At 41.7% G+C, this 23,906-nt stretch overlaps 1 protein-coding gene across 2 annotated transcripts in view; it reads left to right on the top strand.

Moving 5' to 3' along the window:
- The window catches only part of slc13a4 (solute carrier family 13 member 4), an 83,437-nt gene that overhangs the window by 54,180 nt on the left and 5,351 nt on the right, over positions 1-23,906 (top strand). For both annotated transcript variants that reach the window (XM_059978190.1, XM_059978191.1), the window contains 9 exons: positions 4,413-4,464; positions 8,327-8,493; positions 10,790-10,909; positions 16,884-16,985; positions 17,088-17,189; positions 17,422-17,528; positions 17,689-17,843; positions 18,409-18,570; positions 19,590-19,727. In XM_059978190.1, the coding sequence (XP_059834173.1) occupies positions 4,413-4,464; positions 8,327-8,493; positions 10,790-10,909; positions 16,884-16,985; positions 17,088-17,189; positions 17,422-17,528; positions 17,689-17,843; positions 18,409-18,570; positions 19,590-19,727 (1,105 nt within the window). The remainder of the gene's footprint in view (positions 1-4,412; positions 4,465-8,326; positions 8,494-10,789; positions 10,910-16,883; positions 16,986-17,087; positions 17,190-17,421; positions 17,529-17,688; positions 17,844-18,408; positions 18,571-19,589; positions 19,728-23,906) is intronic.

Genomic DNA, 23,906 nt, shown 5'->3' on the forward strand with positions numbered 1-23,906 from the left:
TGAGTGTGTACTTTTCTAGCAGATTTTTATGACTCAGATATTTTATGATCGAGTGAGTCTTGGGCTAGAACGCTTATTGCAGATTCAAAATTGGGGAATGTTGTGAGAGACAAAAGGAACAGGAAGTTATAAAATGTAAATGCTTTGAGCTGGATCATTTGCGGATGGTACCCTTTCTGGTCAGAGGAGGCTGATCAATGGGTTTCTTGGGTGAGTGACTGCTGGAACTCTGACTTCCTAGCTGCCCACTCAAAGCTGGACCCTCCTAGCATCTGTGACATGGGCAACTTTGTGTACTGGTGATGAAGGCTCTGCTGAGAATTTTCAGGATTATTGATCCCTGAGTGGTAAGGAGGCGGCTGTGTGGAGGAGCCATCCCTGGCTCGCTCCGGGACTTGTTAAAATGAAACCGCTCCAGTTTTAACACTTGCAGGTGGTGTTGACAATACATGAGCTCTGAAAGGTAAATTAAAAGCTGTGTCCCTTGCAAGAGCAAATTAACAACGCAATCCTGCCCACTCCTGCTTATTTCCATCCTGTTATCTCTTGGGAGCAGCAAATAAATGCGACAGTTCATTTGGAAAAATTGCTGAAAAATTTCTCTCTGACTTCTTAAGGCAATCAGGCAAAGCTGAGGTTGTCTAAGACTAGTAATCACACTAACCAGCAGGTAACCCCTATAATTACAGATTACTTCTTCTGTAAGCAAAATGTCACTTTCCTTTTCAAGGAAGGGAGAGAGGGGCACGCACCTTATATTCCGCCTGGGTAGCCTCCAACCTGATGGCATGAACATTGATTTCTTGAACTAACGGTAATGCGCCCTTCTCTCTCTCCCCCTCCCCCCCCCCCCCCCACCGGCCTCTCCTTCACCAGTCCCCATCCCCTTTTCCCTCTCCTTACCTGCTCATCGCCTCCGTCTGCTGCTCCTCCCTCCTTTTCTTTCTTCCACGGTTTCCTGTTCTCTCCTGCCGGACCCCCCCACCCCACTTCTCCAACCCTGTATCTCTTTCAACAGTCAACTTTGCAGCTCTTTTCTTCATCCCTGCTCCTCCTGGTTTCACCTATCACCATGTGTTTCTCTCTCCTGTCCTCCACCTTTTAACTCTGCTCCTCATCCTTTTTCTCCAGTCCTGTCAAAGAGTCTCAGTCTAAAATGTTGACTGCACTTTTTTCCACAGTTGCTGCCTGGCCTGCTAAGTTCCTCCAGCATTTTGTGTGTGTCCCTTTACAAGGGCTCTTTGCTCGCTTGCTAAATTGAAAGAAGGATAACCTGATCTTAAAATGTATATTTCTCAGTGTCTGTCTAACTATGTGTGGTGAACTACATATACCTGTCTGGACACGCCCCCTGCTGACTGCTCCTGTGGCTCCTCCCATTGACCATGGCTCCTCCCACAGACCCTGGTATAAAGGAGATTGAGGCCTGAGCCCGGCCTCTCAGTCTCCAGGATGTAGTATGGTGGTCAACCACTGCTTGTTCCTTCTTCCAGTCAATAAAAGCTGATATCTCACCTTTACGTCTCAGAGTTATTGATGGTGCATCACTATGCACAAGTAAACTTCTAAACGCTTACTATCTCTTTGAAATTTCCTATCTGACTGGCCACATAGAAAGGAGCCTCTACTGAGGAAAGAGCTGAAAGCATAAATTGTCAGATGCAGGGCTAGGAACTGAGGAAGCCGAGGCCTAACAATTCTATCAGCCTTATCCCCTGCAGGCATGAAAGATGCCGAAGCGGGTAAGCCTGCTCCCATCATCCAAAGCTCAAAAATTTGCCGTTTTCATGTCTGCACCTTCTACAGATCCAAAGTAACTTTAATCTAAAAATAAAACTTCATGATACAAGGGTGGGCATTGTAGTACCACTCAAAGGCTAAATACAATTAGCACTTTCTCGTACCCGCATTTAAGATATTCTGTTTTTTAAAATTTTTAATTATGGTTAATCCTACTAGGTTTGCTATAGGTGTTTCATAATGTTCCTACTACCTATTCAGAGTGAGCAATTGTAGGATTCCTTCCTGATTTCTTACCATTAATGGCTACCGCTACTTGATATAAAATTCCCTGAATTTCCCTAGTTCGTTTGTTGTTATCAATCAAATACTGGCACATTCTAAATCACCCTGAGTCTATTGATTTTGTGAAAATTACTGGGCTGAAGGTAACATTTTCTAAATTAAAGAAACGTTCCAGTTTATCGTGAATGAAAATTTCATGCAAAATTTAGCCCAGTACAGTACCATGCAGAAATCATCCTTCAGTGGAGCTGTTATTTCACTCCAGAAAATATATGCATAAACCCACTAACCAACACCAATAAGATATGCAAAGAAGGACTTCCCTGCTGCCACTAACAGTGTGCTCAGCTCCAAATCAAGAATCCATTCCCCTGCTGTAATTGTTTTATTTCTCAATGACTTGGCTCTGTAAACTGTCTAAATGAGGTTAGTTTAAACAAATAGTGACACTAACAGGAAAAGATTATTTAATATTTGTTCAGATGCAATCCAATTACCAATATTTTGAAGACAATTAATTAATATGAATAACTTTGATTCAATATTTACATGCAGCCTTCCAATAAGTTGCAATGCAGGCTTTAGAGAAGTGGGTAGCTTTTAAATTTATCACCACAGAGTAAGAAGGATGGTCACTTGACCTCCTGCGTGTGCAGATGCTTGGCTTGTGGGACAGTCCATCTTAGGTCAGCCTATGAACTTAGCGTTGACTGATGAGCCTGATGTAGGCCCAAATGACTGTCAAATGAGGCTGTAACCAGCCAATGGAGGGTGAGCCAACACAAGGTTGGATATCCTGGCTCATTTTGTGTTTAACCAAACCATAGCAGATAATGATGTAGGATGGATAAAGACAAAGTTTTTTTTTTACTGAATGTCGTTGAGGGATTAATATTGCTCTGAACACTGGGGATATCTCAACTGATTTTCTTCCAATCTGAGGACCAATGGGTCTTGGTTTGACACCTCACCTAAGAGGAGACATCTCCAACTGTGAAGTCATTCCTTAAATGCTGCTTTGAAGAATTTCTCTAAATTTTGCACTCAAGTCTTTGAACTGGTCTTGAACCCATAGTGGGAGACTCAGCGAGTAGAGTACTGATATTTTTAGAAAAGTAGAAATTGTAGGCACTGGAACTTAAAAAAATAAGAGATGGTATAAGTAATCAATGCATAAGACAGCATTTTTGGAGACAGGAACTGTTATCATTTCAAGTCCAAGATCTGGCATCCAAACGGATTTTAAGCCGCAGGTTCAGCATCTTATTGAAAGGCACTAAGGAAATGTAATATTTAAATATATGAAGACATTGAATCTTCAGATTAATCTTTGCAAAATCCTCCATTGTAAATTAGGAGTGCATTTTTGGTTCGACCAGTAAGGCTTGTAATGGAGTGAGCGGGTTAATTTTAGCTCTTGCTACTGTTCTCAGATGCCACTCTTCTGCAGGCATGACACAACACGGAAAGGAAATCATCATGGAGATGGGGCTTCTTTGATTCATTTTAGAATTCAGTTCTTATGAAGTATTCAGACTGAGTCTATTAATGCCAGGCTCTGAGGTGTGTGTATGGTATATTTGGAACAATGAGTCACAAACAGTTCTGGGCTTACTTCTTGTGCAAGTCTGTTAAATGCATCGATTAGAATTCCATAGGCAGTGGGATACACAACCAAATAATTACAAAATATCCATAATCTATATCAACTTGTAAAGTGAACTATTGGTAAATGTTGGGATGAATAATCCGGCTATATACCAATTTCTGAAGGAATGAGTTGTGAATCACGGGGTTAGTAACAATGCCAGGAGAGGGAATTCATGCCAGTATCCATCAGCTCGAACTCATTTGTGGCGCTGGCAATTTATTTGCTCGTCTTCCATTAAGACCATTCTGAATCCAAAAAGATCGTTTAATGAGAATCAATCAGTACATTACCTGGGCCATCCAAACTAGATGAGCTCCTTTTATTAGCTGCATGCACCACGCTTCAGATCCAATATGGACATTATATCCTTGAAATTAATACACTCCAGCTGTGTGCACTCTGTTTAAGGTTCAAACAGATGCTCCATCACTGCTTGACTTACCTGATCATCTAGTCAATATAATTTGTTTTTTTTTGTCCCCCACTCGTGGTCAATCAGGAAATAGGCAGTGGACCGTAAGAATTATTAGTTGAATTTCTGATAAGGCAACACTTTTTGTTTACTTCAATAACTGAGAACATGGCACTGTTTGCAATCTCCAGAAGCTCCTTCAGTTAGCTCTCGTGAATGACAATCAGAGATTCTTTGAAATAGCAAGTGTTCTTTTGGGCAATGTGATTCTGGAAAATACTGGTGATTTACTGGAGTTATTTAACATTTTGTTTATTTTTCTAGTGGAATGAAGAAGAACCAATCTGACGAGATGCTGACTAAGTCGGACAGACAGGTTTGCAGCCTTATCAAATTCATGGTCACTGATACGATTTAGTATTCTGTTTCTTCCTGTTTTATGACCCTGCTGTCCCCTCTCAGTAGCCTGATTATGATGTTTTATGATTACGTTGTTGTTTGTGGTAAAGGTTAAGATTAGGAAACCATTTGTATTCTGCAACATTCACTTAAAAATTTGTGTAGCTTGCAACTGTTTACAAATCTCTTCCTTCAAAAGATGAGGTCACTCAAGATATATAGCAACAAGTGGACACACATTTTATGTTAATAGGTTGGATTTTCCTGAGCTAGGCCTATAACCAGTGCCTGTGATCCTGTGTATTTGCACTTAACAGGACTGGTTGTGTAGGCCTCATCTTCCTTGATTCGGGCTGCAGTGCATAGGCCCTGTCCCTGAAGGCCTTCTGATAACACCATCAGAGATATTCCCATCTCCCCTGTTAATTTGGGAACATCTAACAGCTTTCAACACTGATGTAAGGGATTAAACCTATAAAACCCAGGGATATGATTGGAAATAATAAAGTAAGATATTAAAATGATTACCTTCTCCTTAGTCTTCTGACCCATAGGCCTAGAATCTCCATTGAAGTCAGTGGGGTTTGGTATCCTGTGTCAGCTCTGAACCAGTGCAGGATGGGAGAGTGCAATGCCCAGCCATCCCTTCACATCTGGGCTCTGCTGCAGCACATCTGTAAGTCAGTAAATGCCAGGCTCACGGCACCCGGGCGCTGTTCTAGTTTACTTAGTGCTCAAGCGGTTGAATGGCAGTGGCTGCCCTTGAAACCTGCGAGCTGTCCTTCAGCTCCAACAGCGAAGCTTTAGTGTTCTGACTATCCTTGGTGCCCTGATCCTGCAGCGGCAGTGAAGGGAGGGGAATGGGATGGGCATTCTTTGTTAGTTTAGCAGTGCAAAACAGGCTTTTCGTCCTCTACCCAAGAGAGGCTGCTTGAGGCTAGGATGGCATTACTACCAACTCAATTAAGGTACGGATGTACCTACCACATTCCGCTGTGCCTTACATTTCCAGTCAGATTGTTGGGAAGGGACACAAACTAAAATTAAATCAACCTTCTTTTAGTACCGTGACTTGGATATCACTGAGACCAGCTCTGTTGTTGCAACCAGAAGGGAGTTGTACTGACTTTCCACCAGGCCAATCCTGTGGGATTAGCACTTATTGGAAGCGTGGCTATTCCTCATGGGAATTCTCATCAGAGGTGACAAATGATTGCTTCTACCCTGTTATTGAGCTGGGTTTCAAGGATATACGTTTTGTCCTAACCGGACATAATCCTAAACAAGGGTTGTTGTGGTAAGTAGTAGTTTCTGATGAAACTGACAAGAAAAGAAAGTCATTTTAAAACAGAATGGAGATTGTAGGTAGATATAAATCTGGCCATAATCACAACGTATTAAACACTGGAAGAGAATGGGGTGTGGAATTGGCACAATCAGCCATTTGAGTGGTGTTGTATCAATAACTTTGTACACAATGTCCCTAAGAGCATGGAATTGATTGTAGACTTCAGGAAGGGGAAGTCGAGGAAACACACACCAGTCTTCATTGAGGAGTCAACAGTGGAAAGGATGACAGTGTCAAGGTCCCAGGCATCAGCATTTCAGAGGATCTATCCTGGGCCCAATGTGCTGATGCAAACATCAAGAAGGCACACCAGCAGCTATACATCATTAAGAGTTTGAGGAGAGAGGGTATGTCACCAAAAGCTCCATAAAATTTCTACAGGTGTACCACGGGGAGCATTCTAACAGATTCCATCACCATCTGATGCAGGGGTGCCACTGCACAGGATGGGGAAGGAGCAGCAGAGGGTGGTAACTTGGGACAGCTCCATCATGGGCACTGGAATCCCCACCATTCAAAAGGCAGTACCTCAAGAAGGGGCATCCACCATTAAGGACCCTCACCCACCAGGTTATGCCATCTTCTCATTCCACACATCAGGGAGGAGAGGACACACTCAATGTTTCAGGAATGGCTTCTTTCCCTCTGTCATCAAATTTGTGAATGGACAGTGAATCCATAAACACTACCTCACCATTTTGCCCTCTTTTAGCAGTATTTTTCTATCTATTATTGCAAGCGATAGTGATGTTTTAGATATTACACTGTACTGCTGCAGCAAAAAAGCAGATTTCACAACATACAGTATGTGAGTGATAATAAAGCTGATTCTGAGGCTGAGCATGATCAGCATTGTGAAGACATATCAGGGATGCACAGACCAGCGAACAGAACGGCGAAATGTGCTGCTGAGTCAATAGGGAACATGTCCAACCTTTCATTCTAAACCTTGCCGTGCTCTAGTCAGAAACATATGTATGGGGGGAAGCACCTTGCCATAAAAGAGGGACCAAAGTGTTGATCCCTCGAATCAGAGTAGGGGATCGATTGGAAAAGAGTTGTTACTCTCCCGCAAGAAGGGCTGCTGACACCGAGCTGGCCAAAGTGGACTGATTAGCAGGAGACCAAGCTGCATCATCTGTGTGACGTGGCGTGGAATAGATTTATCTGGGCCATGCCACTTGGCTGTCTGCAGAGAGCTTGTGTGAAGGATTCAGTCAAACTTTGGCTCATGGATACAGAAATATTCCTCATTCTGCCTTTGGCTGAAAATAGACAAGTAAACAAGCTGCAAGGCTAATGATCATTTTGCTATCAGCTGTTTACTTGAGTCAGGGCCCTCGTCAGGCTGCATAATCTGCTCAAAAATTCCCAATTATTCAAAATCAAATACTTGAACAGATCCAAAAGGTCGAGGCCCTGGTTAATATGTTTGTTTGCCAAATGCAGCCAACAGATAATCTGGACAGAGTAAATATCCACCAAGGCTGCCTTCCAGCTTAGTTCAGGCAGTGGCATTTCACAGAGCGTTATCAATTGTGGTCTGGCTCTTTTTAGAGTGACCAGGTGTTGAAATGGGTCAAACGTCCACCAGACTGGCTTTGCTGCTTACTGAGTCTGCAGCCTGTTTAACTCCCCAACACAAATAGTTAACAGAAAATAGAATGGTGTGTGACACTTGCTGAGTGTAGGATAGGGAGGTCTATAGAACAAGACCTAGAAACAGGAGATGCACATTGCTGCTTTGCTAACCTATTTGCATGTGTTACCCATTATTAAGTGTGTGTTGTTATTGTCCACTATTTGCACATACACTTAGTGACCTCTTTATTAGGTCCTTTCTAAGCATGCTCTTCTCCACACTTTTGTTGTAATACTTGGCTATTTGAGTTGCTCTCACCTTCCTGACAGCTTGAACCAGTCTGGACGTTCTCCTCTCTCATCAGCAAGGCGTTTTCACCCACGGAGCTGCCGCACACCGGATTTTTTTTTGTTTCTCACACTATTTTCTGTAAACTCGGGTAAAAATCACAGGACATCAGCAGTGTCTGAGATACCCAAACCACTGTGCCTCGCACCAGCAACTGTTCAAGTCTCTTGGATCACATTTCTTCCCCATTCCGATGTTTGGTCTGAATCTCTTGACTGTGTCTGCGTGCTTTTATGCACTGAGTTTCTGCCACATGATTGGCTGGTTAGATATTTGCATTAACGAGTAGATGTATCTAATGAAGTGTCCAGTTCCAGTGTATTTGCAATGATCGGCAGACATCCAACGGCTATCTCGTATTGGCAAGTTTCACATTTGTTTAGTTTGGAGTTGCATGTGAAATGTTGCTTTACTGACCGCATGCTGAATAACTGGTTTAGCTGCTGAACATCAACCCATAGCAGACAGAGTGCTCACTGAGAAGAGGGGAGGAGACCGAGAGAAGGAGGGAGATGGATCAAAGTTACACTTAGTTTATTTGCTGCTGCTGTTTCCCAACAGGACCAAAGTCAACCCAGAAAGGAGTACAGCAGTAAATACAAGACCAAACGCGATCACATGATCTGCAAGTGCCTTTCTCTAAGCATCACCTACGCTGCTACCATTGGAGGCCTCATGACAATTACGGGAACCTCAACCAACCTCATCTTCGCTGAGCAGTTCAATACGTAAGATTCTCATTCCTCAGATAACGACCCTGTTAATCAGCCTGGTCTGCCACTTCTAGAACAGACTTCCCTCTGTGCCTGATTTGTTCCTGTCACTGCCTGTAAGGAGTTTGTACCTTCTCCCCGTGATTGTGTGGGTTTCCTCCAGGTGCTCTGGTTTCCTCTCAGAGTCCAAGAGTGTAATGGTTGGTAGCTAATTGGTCATTGTAAATTGCCCCATGATTAGGTTAGGATTAAATTGTGGGATTGCTGGGTGGCACAGCTAGAAGGACTGGAAGGGCCTATTTCACACTGTATCTCAAGAAATAAGTATATTCCTATGGTAGGTTTATCCCTGGTAAAAGCAGTCATTAGCTTCCACCCCAAAATGCTGCTAAGGATATGGTGCTGAACTGCCATGCTTGCAAGGACATGCCTCACAGTTACAGTTACAGGCTTTGACCTTGGAAAAACTAAGTTCAGATTGTGTAGTTGCTTTATAGAACACCTCCATTCAGCCCTTAAAGGCAGACCTATCGGTTGCCTATCATTTGATTCTGCACCCATTCTCACTCCGATCTCTCTGAAATTGTACCCCAGCTTTGCACTAATCATGTCCACTGCAACCGCAAAGAACAGCACTTTCTCTTCCACTCGGTGCATTGTAATTCTCGGGACTTGGTACTGAAGTTGACTATTTCAATTCATAATTCTATTCTTTTTCATAGTTATGGCTGTAATTTCCCATTTTAACTTGTTCTGATTTTTTCTTTCTCTCTCCTCTATCTTTACTTGCCAGTTTTTACAGTAATTGTTACCTTGGCAACTTTAATCTGACCCTTTCTGTCCCTCTCTATAATTTTTTTCTCACTCTGCAACAGTTCAGTTCAGATGAAAGGCCTTTGATCTGAACCACTGAGTATTATTTCCCAAGGAAATAATTTCCTCATTTTCTGTTTTTGGTTGGCTTGTGGCTGTGCGGCCCAAAGGGAGGACCTGCAACAATGGTGGCTCTGGTTATCAGTAATTTAAGCTATGAATAAAGGGTGTGGGTTGCTTAAAATGCAACCTCCAGTGTCTGGCCATCATACTCAAATAAGTGCCAAGCTTGCACAGAGCTCCTGTTAAGTCAGTGATGTGTAGAGTGCTACTGAAGTCCAATTTTGGAGCCTGGTTGTCCTGGGATTCTTCAGGATACCATGGAGAATCTGCCTCGTGGAGCAGTCAGCCCTTTAATATCAGTGGGGATTCCCAGTCTAGAGTTCAAGTGGAAGAGGGCAAGTTATTTATTTTGTTTAAATTATTTCTTAGCAAAATAATAGTTTGTTTTCTATATTTATAACTTTGTAAAAGTCTTAAAATTGTAATTATTTACAGCAGTATTAAATCGGCAACATTTTTTTAAAAAGTCCTGAAGTTTTGATTGGAGCTGAGGGTCAACACACAGCTGGGATTCCTTTATGGCCAAGGCTGTTTGAGATGTTACAGGGGCAGGGCCTCAGCACTGTTCCTTCTTAAGGCCAGGCCTCACTGAGGCCTCACTACCACCTTGCCCCCCGATCCCTTGGCAGAGGGTCAGCTCAGTTGTTGTAATGGATATGGCCCAGGCAGCTGTGGGTAGGCCTGGATCAGGTGCCATCAATTGTCTGCTGTCCAAGGATTCCCTGAACCGGAATATGGCTACAAGTCTGCAAAGGAGAGGTATGGAGGAAGCCAGGTGGGGTATTTTTAGTCACCACATCACCACTGAGCTCATTTCCATTACACCTTGTATTCTGTCTGGGTAGCCTCCAACCTGAGAAAAGTTCCATTTCTCGAACTTTCAGTAATTGCCCCCCTCCCCTCTTTCACCATTCTTGTTTCCCTCTCTCACCTTATCTCCTCATCTGTCCATCACCTCTCTCCGGTGCTCCTCCTCCCTCCTTTTCTTCCATGGTCTTCTCTCTTCTCCTACCGGATTGTCCCTTTTCCAGCCCTTTACCTCTTTCACCAATCAGCTTCCCAGCCCTTTATTTCAACCCTTCTCCCTCTCCCAGTTTCACCTATTGCCTACCTCCTTGTACTTCTTCCTCCCCTCCCTCCCCACCTTCTTACTCTGTCTTCTCCTCTGCCTTTCCAGTCCTGCCGAAGGGTCTCTGCCCGAAACCTTGCTTACTCTTTTCCACAGATGCTGCCTGGCCTGCTGAGTTCCTCCACCATTTTGTCAGCGCTCCTTCCCCTTTTAGTTTCTGGTGAAATTTGCGTTGGTGCATGCTTGATCTTGACCAGCCTGTCTATTGTCAGCAGTTCTGACAGCCTGCTGTTTTTTATTTCGCAGTCGCTACCCGGAATCGAGATCTATCAACTTTGGCACCTGGTTTGTTTTCAGCTTTCCTATTGCCATCATCATGCTGGTTTTGACCTGGATCTGGATGCACTGGCTTTTCCTGGGATGCAAGTAAGCAACAAATAAACCACATCTCCCACAAATACTGCAGCTGTTGAGAAACTTTCTGAGTAACTGCCAGGGTAGGGTGCCTCATTGGCACCCCACTGTAGGATTTTATCCTTTGGCCATACTGCATGCAACTTCATGCCGTGTGATAACTTAGAAGATGTGCTCTCTTTTGTGTTTCTTTGGTTGTTTTTGTACATTGGGTGTTTGACGACCGTTTTTTTTAATGGGTTCTATCAGGTTTTTTTCTGTTTTTCGGCTGATGAATCTCTAGGTTATATATATACTTAGATAATAAATGTACTTTGAACTTCGCAGTATTTACTGTCAACAGCAGAGTTTTGCCTCTGTATTGTGTTATTTGCTAAAACATTCTTTGCATTGATCTATTTACAATCTGTAGTCGGGAAAACGCTTGAAACTGTCATTAAGGAAGAAATAGTGAAACATTTAGAAAGGAGTGGTTCCATTAGACAGACGCAGCATGGATTCAGAAAGGACAGGTCCTGTTTGACAAACTTACTGGAGTTCTTTGAGGACATAATGAGTGTAGTGGATAGAGGGGAACAGGTGGATGTCATTATACTTGGATTTCCAGAAGGCGTTTGATAAGGGTGTTGCACAAGAGACTTATAAATAAGGTTTGGATGTATGGAGTTGGAGGAAGTGTATTGGCATGGGTAGTGGATTGGTTAACCAATAGAAGGCAGAGAGTTGGTATAAATGGGTGTTTCTCCGGTTGACAGTCAGTGGTGAGTGGGATGCCGCAGGGGTCGGTGCTGGGCCTGCAGCTGTTTACCATTTACATTGATGATTTGGAAGAGGAGACTGAGTGTAGCGTAGTAAAATTTGCTGATGACACTAAACTGAATGGAAAAGCGAATTGTACAGAGGATGTGGAGAGTCTGCAGAGGGATATAGATAGGTTAAATGAGTGGGCCAAGGTCTGGCAGATGGAATACAATATTGGTAAATGCAAGATCATCCACTTTGGAAGGAATAATAGAAGAGCAGATTATTATTTAAATGGTGTAAGATTGCAGCATGCTGTTGTGCAGAGGGACTTGGGAGTGCTTGTGCATGAACTTCAAATAGTTGGCTTGCAGGTACAACATGTTATTGAGAAGGCAAACGGAATGTTGGCTTTCATTGCTAAAGGGATTGAATTCAAGAACAGGGAGGTCATGCTGCAACTATACAGGGTACTGGTGAGGCCGCACCTGGAGTACTGTGTGCAGTTCTGGTCTCCATACTTGAGGAAGGATATACTGGCTTTGGAGACAGTGCAGAGGAGGTTCACCAGGTTGATTCCAGAGATGAAGGGGTTAACCTGTGAGGAGGGATTGTATTGCCTGGGACTATACTCTGGAATTCAGAAGAATGAGAAGGGATCTTATAGTAACATCCAAAATTTTGAAAGGGATAGATAAGATAGAAGCAGGAAAGATGTTTCCATTGATAGGTGAGACTAGAACTAGGGGCCATCGCCTCAAGATTCAGGGGAAAAGATTTAGGACGGAGATGAGGAGAAACTGTTTTTCCCAGAGAGTGGTGAATCTGTGGAATTCTCTGCCCAGGGAAGCAGTTGAGGCTTCCTCACTAAATATATTTAAGATACAGTTAGATAGATTTTTACATAGTAGGGGATTTAAGGGTTATGGGGAAAAGGCAGGTAGATGGAGCTGAGTTTACGGACAGATCAGCATGATCTTATTGAATGGCAGAGCAGGTTCAATGGGCCAAATGGCCTACTCCTGCTCCTATTTCTTATGTTCTTATGTACAATGGAGAATTTGGAACAAGGTTCTGCTCGCCACTAAACACTACCTACTGTGAAATTACATCAAGGAACAATACCACAATATGCTTTGTACTCCATTTTAATACAGTTTTGATATGGTGGTAAAAGACGTCTCAGCTGTAAACATTTGTGTCTGTGTATTACTTGGGCTGTTATCTCAAGTACCATGTTTACTGGCTGTGGATAAGCCTGCTTCTTAAACCAGGATAAACAGGAAGCAGCAGTCACAGTCCATTCTTTGCATCTGGCTCTTTGATAGTGCAACTTGCCAATCTAGAAAACTAGCAAAGGTCAGTCAACTTTTTTTAAAAAAGCTGATATCATCCAAAATTGGCTGGCAGAACACTACAGATAAACACGTGATTTGTGAAAACAAGTAGTCAGAGCCATTGCAGAATCCTGACTTCAGCAATAGGTATAACTATATTTTTCACTTTAAAATTGCATTGGCACAGATTTTATTCTGAAGTCTGAGTATTATTTCATAGATTTGAAACAATGGACAAAATAAAAAAAATCTCTTAGAAGTGATTATCGCAAAACTGTTACAAAAAGTCCAAAAGTTTTGTTGTCTTCCCCCAGCCTGGCTGGGAGCCCAATGGATATTAATGTAAATGTAATGACATATTTTGTCAATATCTTCAAGATACCACACCACTATGGAGATGGCAATGTGTGATGCAGTAAAGTATTCCTATATAGATGCTGCATTTTCTACACTGCCCCTAAAGTTTCAAGACAAATAGTTTCTTGTCATATGCATGATTACATAAATGTACATGTGCAATTCAAAACTTACTTTCAGCTGCTACACAGGCACATAGCATTAGAAACGTAACATTCACAAGAAAAACAAAAATGAAATTTTAATGATACAATTAAAAGAAAAGAATACAACTAGAGCAAAAAAATCCAATGTAATGAAAACTTTTCAAAGTATATTTGTACTTTGAAAATGAATTTGTCACCATATACAATCCTGAGATACATTTTCATGTTGGCATACTCAATAAATTTGCAGAATAATAACCACAGCAGAACCAATGAAAGGTTCCCCAACTTGGACATTCAGCCAGAGTGTAGAAGACAACAATCTGTGTAAATAAAAAAAGTAAGAATAATTGAGCAATGAATATTAACAGCATGAGCTGAAGATTCCTTGAAAATGAGTCCATTGGTTGTGGGAACATTTTAATGATGGGCCAGTGAAGTTGAGTGAAGTTATCCACTTTGGTCAGAGCCTGATGGTTGAGAGCTAGTAATTGTTCCTGAAGCTGGTGGTGTGAGTCCTGAGGCTCCTGTATCTCCTTCCTGATGGCAGCAAGTAGTGAGAACAGGCATGTCATGAATGGTGGGTGTCCTTGATGATGGATGCTGCTTTCCTGCAAAAGTGTTTCATTTAAATCTGCTCAGTGGCTGGGAGGGCTTTATCTATGAACTGGACTAAACTGAATCACTACTTTTTGTTGGATTTCCTGTTCAATGGCATTAGTGTTTCCATACCAGTCTGTGATGCAGCCAGACAATATACTTTCCACTACACATCTATAGAAGTTTGTCATCATTTTAGATGTTGTGCTAAATCTCCACTAACTCCTAAGGAAGTAGAGGTACTGCTGTGCTTTCTTCATACTTGCAGTTACGTACTGGGCTGAGGAAAGGTCCCCCAAAACAATAATACCAAGGAATTTCCTCCGATGAGGACTGGCTTTTATCTGCTGAAGTCAATAATCAGCTTCTTGATCTTGATGACGTTGAGTAAGAGGTTGTTGTTGTGGCACCACTCAGCCAGATTTTCAGTCTCCCTCCTTTATGCTGATTCATCGATGACTTTGGTTTGGCCCACAAAAGTGATGTCATCAGCAAACTGGAATATGGCATTGAAGCTGTGCTTAGCCATACAGTCATAGGTGGAAAGTGAGTAGAACAGGGGACAAAGCACACAGCTCTGTGGTGCACCTGTGCTGATTGAGATTGTGGAGGAGATGTTTTTACTAATCCAAACTGACTGGGGTCTACAAGTGAGGAAATCCAGAATCTAATTGCACAAGAAGGTATTGAGGCCAAGGTCTTGAAGCTTATTGATTAATTTTGATAGGATGATGGTATTGAATGTTGGGCAAGACTCGATAAAGAACATCATGATGTATGCATCTTTGTTGTCCAGATATTCCAGGGTTGATTGAAGAGCTAATGAGATGGAATCTGCTGTGGACCTGCTCCTCTGGTAGCAAATTAGAGCAGATCTAAGTTTCTTCTCAGGCAGGGCTTGATATGTTTTATCACCAACCTCTCAAAACACTTCATCACTGGGTGACAATTATCGAAGCAGGCCACCACATTCTCTTTGGGCACCGGTATAATTGAAACCTGCTTGAAGTAGGTGGGTATCTCAGTCTCATGAAGTGAGACATTAAAGATCTTGGTGAACACTCCAACCAGTTGACCAGCACAGGTCTTTGGTACTTGGCCAAGTATCCCATGTGGGCTGATGCTTTTTGTGGATTCATCTCCTGAAGACTGCTTGCATGTTGGCCTCAGAGACTGATTTCACGGGATCAAGGGATGTGGAGTTGGTGATGGTTCTTTCATGTTTTGTCAGTCTAAGTGATCATTGAGCGTTGAGCTCCTCTGGAAGCAAAGCCCCACTGTTGCTTGATTTAACTTTATAAGTGATGATAGTATTCAAGCCTTGCCATAAGTGTTATAGTTTTTCAACACTGAGGTAGTGACTAGGGTTGTTCTGGTTGGTTCAAGATCCAAATGTTTGAAGGGAGGTAGCTGTTCTTGAACCTGGTGGTGTGAGAGTTCAGGCCTTTGTGCCTTCAGCTTGATGGTAGGTGTGAGAAGATGCCATAGCCAAATGGTGGGGATCTTTGATGATAGATGTTATTCTCTTGTTGCACCACATGTAGATACTTTTGGTGTTGGGGTGGGATGTGCCCATGATGTGTTGGACTGAGTCCATGGCTGTCTGCAACATCTTACATTCCTGCACAAATGATTCACCATACCGTGATGGTACCAGTCAGGAAACAATCATCACTACTTTCAATATATGCAAAGTTACACTTTTGCTGCACTTTGCCTATCCGCTGATTTACTATTTCAGAAGAGCAATCGGAAGTTTTGATGCTATCTTCATTTGGCTCCATTCAATGTACCCATTTGCATGGTAGACAGATTTCCCAATCTAAGATTATTATTTTGCCATGAAGATGAAAAGATACAGAGCAGCTGCACACACCTAGAGTCAGAGCTCAAAAAGGAGTTACTCCTCATGTGCTGAATTCCACTCACCGGGCTTGAGAAGCCTAGAAAATGTTCCATAGAATGTTCTGCTCATCAGCATCATATCAGCTGATGTTTCTCCTGTGATTTTTGGAGAAATATGTAAATGGACACATAGAACCCACTTTCATTAGGAAGACGGTGTTTACACCAGCCCCAGTCATTGCTGTCAGAATGCGGCACTTAAGTACTTTTACCATTTTGGACTCAGCCAGGGGTTTCTATATCTGAGTCCTACAGAATCCAGTCTAATCCTAAATGAGTTTATTTATAGGAAATACAAGTAACACAACAGTTTTGCAAGAAGACTGATTTGCTATGATGCATCCTCTGTTTACAATTAGCAAACTTTTTTTTTTTAAGTACAATCATAATAAAAGAACAAGTAGGCCATATTGTGGAAAGTATTATCATTGAATGGAATGCAGCCAAAAGCCGATCTGTTGTTTCGGGCACAGACTGCTCGCTTTATGGTGCAAACTACCAACGTGCTGAAAATCTTTGAGAACTTCAAGTTTAATTTTACTAATATTTTTCTGTATAGCATAAACAAACTAGTGCCATCACCTATCATCAATTATATACCTTCCTCAGATTTTCTGTCCATTAAAATTCATCCAAGAATCTTTGGTAAGTCTTCGCTCTGGAGAAGAGCTTTGTATGAATGAATATTTAGAAATCTAAGGCTCTATATTCTACTTGGTTTAATATCACCTCAGATACCAAGATAAATACCAGTCTCTAAAGGAATCAGTGATTTAATATCACAAATGGCATTGTTCTATACACATTGACTCTACATAGAGGAAAATGTCTTCCATCAAATAGAACAGATGACAATTCACTTAACTTCATTACATCACTTGTATAAATCTTTTGTGACAGCTTTAAGGAAACTTGTTCTCTGAGCAAGAAGAGAAAGACGAAACGTGAGGAGATGTCTGAAAGGAGAATTCAAGAAGAATATGAGAAATTGGGGCCATTCAGGTAAGGGGGAAATTGTTGCTGACTTTTAGAGCATGGAGCCAATATTTGGCATTTAAGTTTCTCAAAATAGAATTACATCCATTCAACGTTAATGTTTTTCAGCTATCCTGAGATGGTGACAGGGATTTTCTTTGTATTGTTGACATTGTTGTGGTTTACTCGGGAACCTGGGTTTGTTCCAGGATGGACATCACTCTTTGAGAGGTAAGGATGAGGTTCAATGAATAACAAAAGCTTTTCAATATCAGCTTTGACTTGATTAGCTGCCTCTGCTTTTTCACCAAGTCCACTGTCAAATGCATCCAGTGCCCAGATCTACAATCGTAGCACATGACAAGTGACCTTTTTTTTGAATGTTTGTAATGGCTACTTTGTGTAGACTATCAATGAATCATTTCTCTCAGTGTTGTCTGAATATTGATTCCTTTCCTTCTAGAAAAGGCTATAGGACAGATGCCACTGTCTCCATTTTCCTGGGCTTTCTTCTCTTCTTGATTCCTGCTCAGAAACCATCTTTCTCCTGTTTTGGTGAGGAGAACAATGGTGAGTTCTGATGACTGAATTGCTGGCCTCTTCACAGTCTGGCACCAGCTTCCCCATGCCATGTAATTAATTGAAGTAATGACACTGGAAATGTGACTGATGGAGAGTGAGTGGGGAGGCACTGAGATAGAATTAAACTTGATAATTTGTCTTTGTGCAGATGAGGAAAGTGCAAGGGACTTAAAGAAACTGAAGCAATCAAAGGAACACAATCCCCTAGCACCACTGATAAACTGGAAAGACTTTCAGAAACACATGCCTTGGGAGATTGTCATCCTTGTTGGAGGTGGATACGCCTTAGCTGCAGGCTGCAAGGTAAAGAGACAATAAGTGTTTCATGTTCTTCAAAACTGGGTTCATTATGGATGGGCATGAGGAATCTCAGAGGCTAACCTGCAAGCAAAAGGAAAATGAGATTGGACTGGCATGGATTGTTGTTGCTTTGTACCACTGGAAGTGATGAGATAATAGAAAGCTCTTTTCGTCCTATCAAACTACCCAACAAGCCTGTAAGATGCTTTCATAAACCACAACTAAATTGATGAAGTAACTCAATGTCCACTGTAAGGGAGGTAAAATGAAACGTATATCTTCTTATAATATTGGGTGTCCTGCTGGCTAAACCTATGGATAGGAAGAAATATTTGGGGAATGGATTATCCTGATAAGATGAAGTATTCCTTACTCCAGGAGGGTACATAGAGGAAGCTGTTACCCAGTCTACCAGCTAACTATTTGAACTGTCAGTTGTGTTGTATAATTATGATTTAAGTGTTTTATACCGTCATATGGTCTTTGTGTTTCCTGAATAAGGGTGTGTTTATCCACAATCTCCATTGCAAATACAACTCCTTATTGAAGTTTGGCTTTTTCCCCTCAGGTGTCTGGCCTATCAGATTGGATTGGACGTCAAATGGAACCAATGAGTAATCTCCCGCCATGGGCTGTTACGTTAATTGCATGCCTTTTGGTGTCGGTTGTCACTGAATTTGCGAGTAATCCAGCTACCATCACAGTCTTCCTGCCTATTCTCTCCACTTTGGTGAGCCTATACAAAGCAGTGGCCACGTATACTCTAATTATCCTGTAAGATATTGAACTACGACGCTCACATTGCCAGTTTTTGCAAATATGGGAACACTGAGTCGATCATTCATCCCTTCGACCTTGTTCCACCATTCGATTAGATCGTGATTGAGCCACAGCCTAATGCCATCTCCTTACTTTTGCCCCAGCTGTTAATATGTTTGCTTAAAAGAAATTACCAATTTCATTTTTGATGTGTTCGGATTGGCTGAGCCGTGGTAACTCTTTCAATAGAGGATTGCAGGCCTATCCAGATTCAGATCTTGATGTGCAATGGGGTAAACTAAATAATGCCAACATAGCTCTTTCACCTTGAGTTCACATGAAAATAAAATGTAAACTGTATTGCACTCTTGGGAGTTGGCACTCAGAAAAGTACTAACAATATTTAAGAAAAAGTTAATAGGTGCTCCTGTTTGTGTCTGAGGTTCCTGTCATGTTTCGCAGTGAAACCTGCTCTAAACTAAAATAATTTTCTCACTGAGGAACTGAAGTGGAGTGTACCTTTGTGAGATGTACATGCACAGGTTTAAATTTGACAGCTGAAAATATTAGGGTTGTGTGCACCCACAGTTAAAGCAAGGAGCTTGCTATTGCATCAATGGAGAGAATCTATGGGAGAGAATGTTCTGCACGAGAAGATGCTGTTGTGTGTGGAAAAAGTTGTCAAAGCTCTCTCCCACAGGGTGGTGGTCTCCTTTTAAAGAATTCCATTTCATTGTGTAACATGTCACCAAGGCTAGAGATGGTTTTCTTCATTGCTGTGGCTTTGAAATCTTTTAAAGTAAGAGTTGGGAAGTTTCTGCTCCATTGCACCAGCCAGCGATTTCTGAGCCAGAAGTTATATTATCCTGCTCCCTCGCAGACTCTGAAAGCAAACTTTAGTTTTTTTTTATTATTCTTTACATAAGCAATAAGTTACTCCTGAAACATTATTACTTTGTCCTTAATACTTGCTTTCTGCTTTCTTTGTAGTCTGAGACTCTGCAGATAAATCCGTTGTACACATTGATACCAGCCACAATGTGTGTGTCATTTGCTGTGATGCTACCTGTTGGTAATCCACCAAATGCCATTGTCTTCAGCTATGGGCACTGTCAAATTCAAGACATGGTAAGGCACATCTGGCCTGAATTTCACCCTTGGTGATACGATGTACTATCAATCATACATTGTACTCTGCTTCCAATATGTTGAGTATTTACCAACTTCTGCTTCACAAGCAGAGGAGGAAAGGGAATGAGTGGTTAAGACCTTACTTTCTCAGGGTGGAATGATGGAAAAGTGGTTATTACTTTAAAGCTAAGGTGATAAACTTCAACTTGAAATTACTTAGAACATAGAACCTGGTACTGCATGGTTCAGGCCCTTTGGCCCATAATGTCATGCTGACCTTCTTAACCTATTCCAAGGTCAATCTAACCCTTCCCTCCCACATAGGCATTGAATTAAATATGATTTTGAAATTATATTTTATATCTTAGAGGAGGCTTCCATATTGCCAAAATTATAAGTAACTTCAATATAGAATGGGCTAGTAGCAATACTTTGGAGAAAGAATTCCTGAAGGATGGAACAATAATAGTGCTTGTTTCCAGCCTATCCTGAGCATAGCTACTTGTATAGTGGATCAGGAAGCAAGCCACTAGATTAAATATTGAAATGGATTGTATCACATGTTAGTGTACTGGTGTTTTTGTTGTTATTCTATTTGATGCAGTTTGTCTGTAGCTCCAATTCATCCAGTGTATACCTTCACAGAGGGGGAGAACGCAGAATCGATCCCAACAGTGAGGACCTCAACAAACAGAATGGGTTGCAGGTGACAGTAAAGAAAACAATTTGCAGACTTAGAATTATTTTCATTGAAACTTTCTGACAAGCCTGGACAAACTAGTTGCAGGAAAGATGTTGCCATTGATGGGGAGGGCTGCAGACAGTGATCACTGTCCAAGTATTTGGGGTAGATCACCTGGGAAATGTTGAAGAGGTGAAATGTCTTCACCAGAAGAATGGAGATCTTTGGAATTCTCCACTATAGAAGGTAGTTGAGGCAAAGACATCAACTGTGCTTTTTAAAAGTTATATATAGTACAGATGGTTAAACAAGTTCAAGGGATGTTGAGAAAGAACAAGAACAACTTGGATGATCAGCCATGCTCGTAATGAATAGCAGAACAGACTCAGTGGCTGAATGCCTATTTCTGCTCCTAATTTGTATGTTTCTCTGTTAATCTCTTACCCGGACACTGATATTTCTCACTGTCATCTGCCATTCCCTTATTTTTCATGACTGGTACAGTGGTGGAGTGCCGAAGTCAAATTTATTAAAGTATGTATAGGTTACCATGAACAAACATGATAATTATCTTGCAAGCATTTAAAGAAAAATAAATACAATAGAATTTACAAAAACTGTAGAGTCATAGAGGAGTACAGCATGGAAACAGGCCATTTGGCCAATCTAGTCCATGCTGAACCATTTAAACTGCCTACCCCCATCAGCCTGCACCAGGATCGTGGCCCTCCATACCCCTATATACGTACCTATTCAAACCTCTTAAACATTGAAATTAGGCTTCTATGGACCACTTGTGTTGGCAGCTCATTCCGCACTCACAACTTTGAGTGAAGATGTTTCCCCTCACGTTCCCCTTGAACTTCTCACTCTTCACCCTTAACCCATGACCTCTGGTTGTGGTCTCATCCAACCTCAGTGGAAGCCTGCTTGTGTTTACCCTATCTATACCCCTCATAGTTCTGTATACCTCTATAAAATCAAGTCTCAATCATTTACATTCTAGGGAATAAAGTCCTAACCTACTCAACCTGTCCCTATAACTCAAGTCCTCAAATCCCAGCAACATCCTTGTAAATTCTCTCTACCTTTTCAATCTTATTTACATCTTTCCTGTAGGTAGGTGACCAAAACTGGACACGATAGTCCAAACTAGGCCTCACCAATGTCTTATACAATTTTAATATAACATCCCAACTCCGCTACTCGGGTGCTTCGATTTATGAAGGCCAATTGCAAAAAGCTTTCTTTAAGACCCGATCTACCTGTGACTCCACTTTCAAGGAAATATGGATCTGTACTCCCAGATCCATCTCTTCTACCACATTCCTTGGTGCCCTACAGCTCACCGTGTAAGACTTACCTCACTTGTCTGCATTAAATTCCATCTGCTGATTTTCCAGCCTATTTTTCCGCGTGGTCCAGATCCTGCTGCAAGGTTTGATAGTCTTCCTCATTGTATACTATGCCCCCAATTTTGATGTTATTTGCAAATTTGATGATCCAGTTTACCATATTATCACTGCCCATCTTTGTATCATCCACAAACTTGGCCACAGAGCCATCAATTCCTTCACCCCAAAACATTGATAAATAAGATGGAAAGAAGTGATCCCAACACCAACCCCTGCAGCACATCACAAGTCACCAGCAGCCAACCAGAAAAGGCCTTTATTCCCACTCTTTGCTCTTGCCTATCAGGTAGTCTTTTATCCATTCTAGTACATTTCTTGTAATACCATGGGCTCTTATCTTGTTAAGCAGCCTCATGTATTGAACCTTGTCAAATGCATTCTGAAAATCCAAATAAACAACATCCATTGACTTTGTCTATCCTGCCTGATATTTCCTTAAAGAATTCCAACAAATTTGTCATGCAAGTTTTCCCCTTTTGAAGACCATGCTGATTATGGCCTATTTTATCATGTCCTCCAAGTACTCTGAAACTTCATCCTTATTAATAAGCTACAATGTTCTTCCAATCATTGAAGTCAGGCAAACCTCCCCTCTTAGAGTGGAACAATATTTGCAATTTTCCATTCCTCAGGAACCATTCTAATGATTGTTGAAAGAGCATTACTAATGCCTTCACAGTCTCTGCAGATGCTTCTTTCAGAGCAACGGCACATAATCCATCTAGTCCAGGTGAATTATCTACCTTCAGACCTTTCAGCCTCCCTAGCACCTTCTCCTTAGTAGTACAATGACACTCACTTTTGCCCCCTGACATTCGCATTTCTGGCATTTTGCAAGTGTCCTCCACAGTGAAGACTGATGCAAAATACTTATTCAGTTTGTCCATCAGTACTTCGTCTGCCATTTCTTTGCCCCCCATTACAACCTTTCGAATGTCATCTCCCTTTTACTGTTTATGTATCTGAAGATACTACTTTGTATCCTCTTGTATATTGGCTTCCTCCATTTTTATCTTTTCTCATGATTTTTTAGTTGCCTTCTGCTGGCTTTAAAAAGCTTCCCAATCATCTGCCTTCCTACTAATTTTTGCTATATTATATGCCCTGTCTTTAGCTTTTATGATGTCTTGACTTCCCTTGTCAGCCATAGCTGCCTCATCCTCCCGCTAGGATACTTATCTTTGGGATGTATCTTTCCTGCATCTTCTGAATTTCCGTCATAAAAACCATAAGACCATAAAACGTAGGAGCAGAATTAGGCCATCTGGCCAGTCTAGTCCGCTCCGCCATTCAATCATGGCTGATCCTTTATTCTATCTCCTCCTCAACCCCAGTTCCCAGCCTTCTCCCCTGTCTGACATCATCCCTGGTAGCATCCCTTCCGATCAATTTTGGCTAGCTCCTCTTCCATGCCTTTGATCCACTGTAACAATGCAATTAAATCAGATTCTGATGCTGATGCATCAGATTTTAGCTGCACTGTCTCAAACTGTAGGGTAAATTCTATCATGAAAAGTTTTCCTAAGTGTTCCTTACCTTAAGGTCCCTAATCTAATCTGGGTCATTGCATAACACCCAATCTAGAATTGCCCTTCCCCTAGTGCGCTCAACCACAAGCTGCTCTTAAAAAGCCATCTCATAGAAATTGTACAAATTCCTTCTTGGCATCCAGCACCAACCCAATTTTCCCCCATGATTATTGCAACATTCCCCTCTTTACATGCCCCTTTCTATCTCCCATTGTACTTTGTAGCCCACATCCTGGCTACTGTTTGGAGGCCAGTATATAACTGCGATCAGGGCCTTTTCACCCTGGCAGTTTCTTAACTCTCCCACAAGGACTCTACTTCTGATCCTATATCACCTCTTTCTAAGGATTTAATTTCTTTTTTTTTAAAAACCATCTCACCCTCTGCTTACCTGTCTTTCCAATAATGTGCATTATTGGATATTGAGCTCCCAACAATGATCTTCTTTCAGCCACAACTCAGATGCCCACAACAACATACCTGCCAATCTCCAACTGAGCTGCAGGGTCATCTACCTTATTCCGTATATTGCGTGCATTCAATTATTACA

The sequence above is a fragment of the Hypanus sabinus genome, chromosome 8 (genome assembly GCF_030144855.1).
Source record: "Hypanus sabinus isolate sHypSab1 chromosome 8, sHypSab1.hap1, whole genome shotgun sequence".
Lineage (NCBI taxonomy): Eukaryota > Metazoa > Chordata > Chondrichthyes > Myliobatiformes > Dasyatidae > Hypanus > Hypanus sabinus.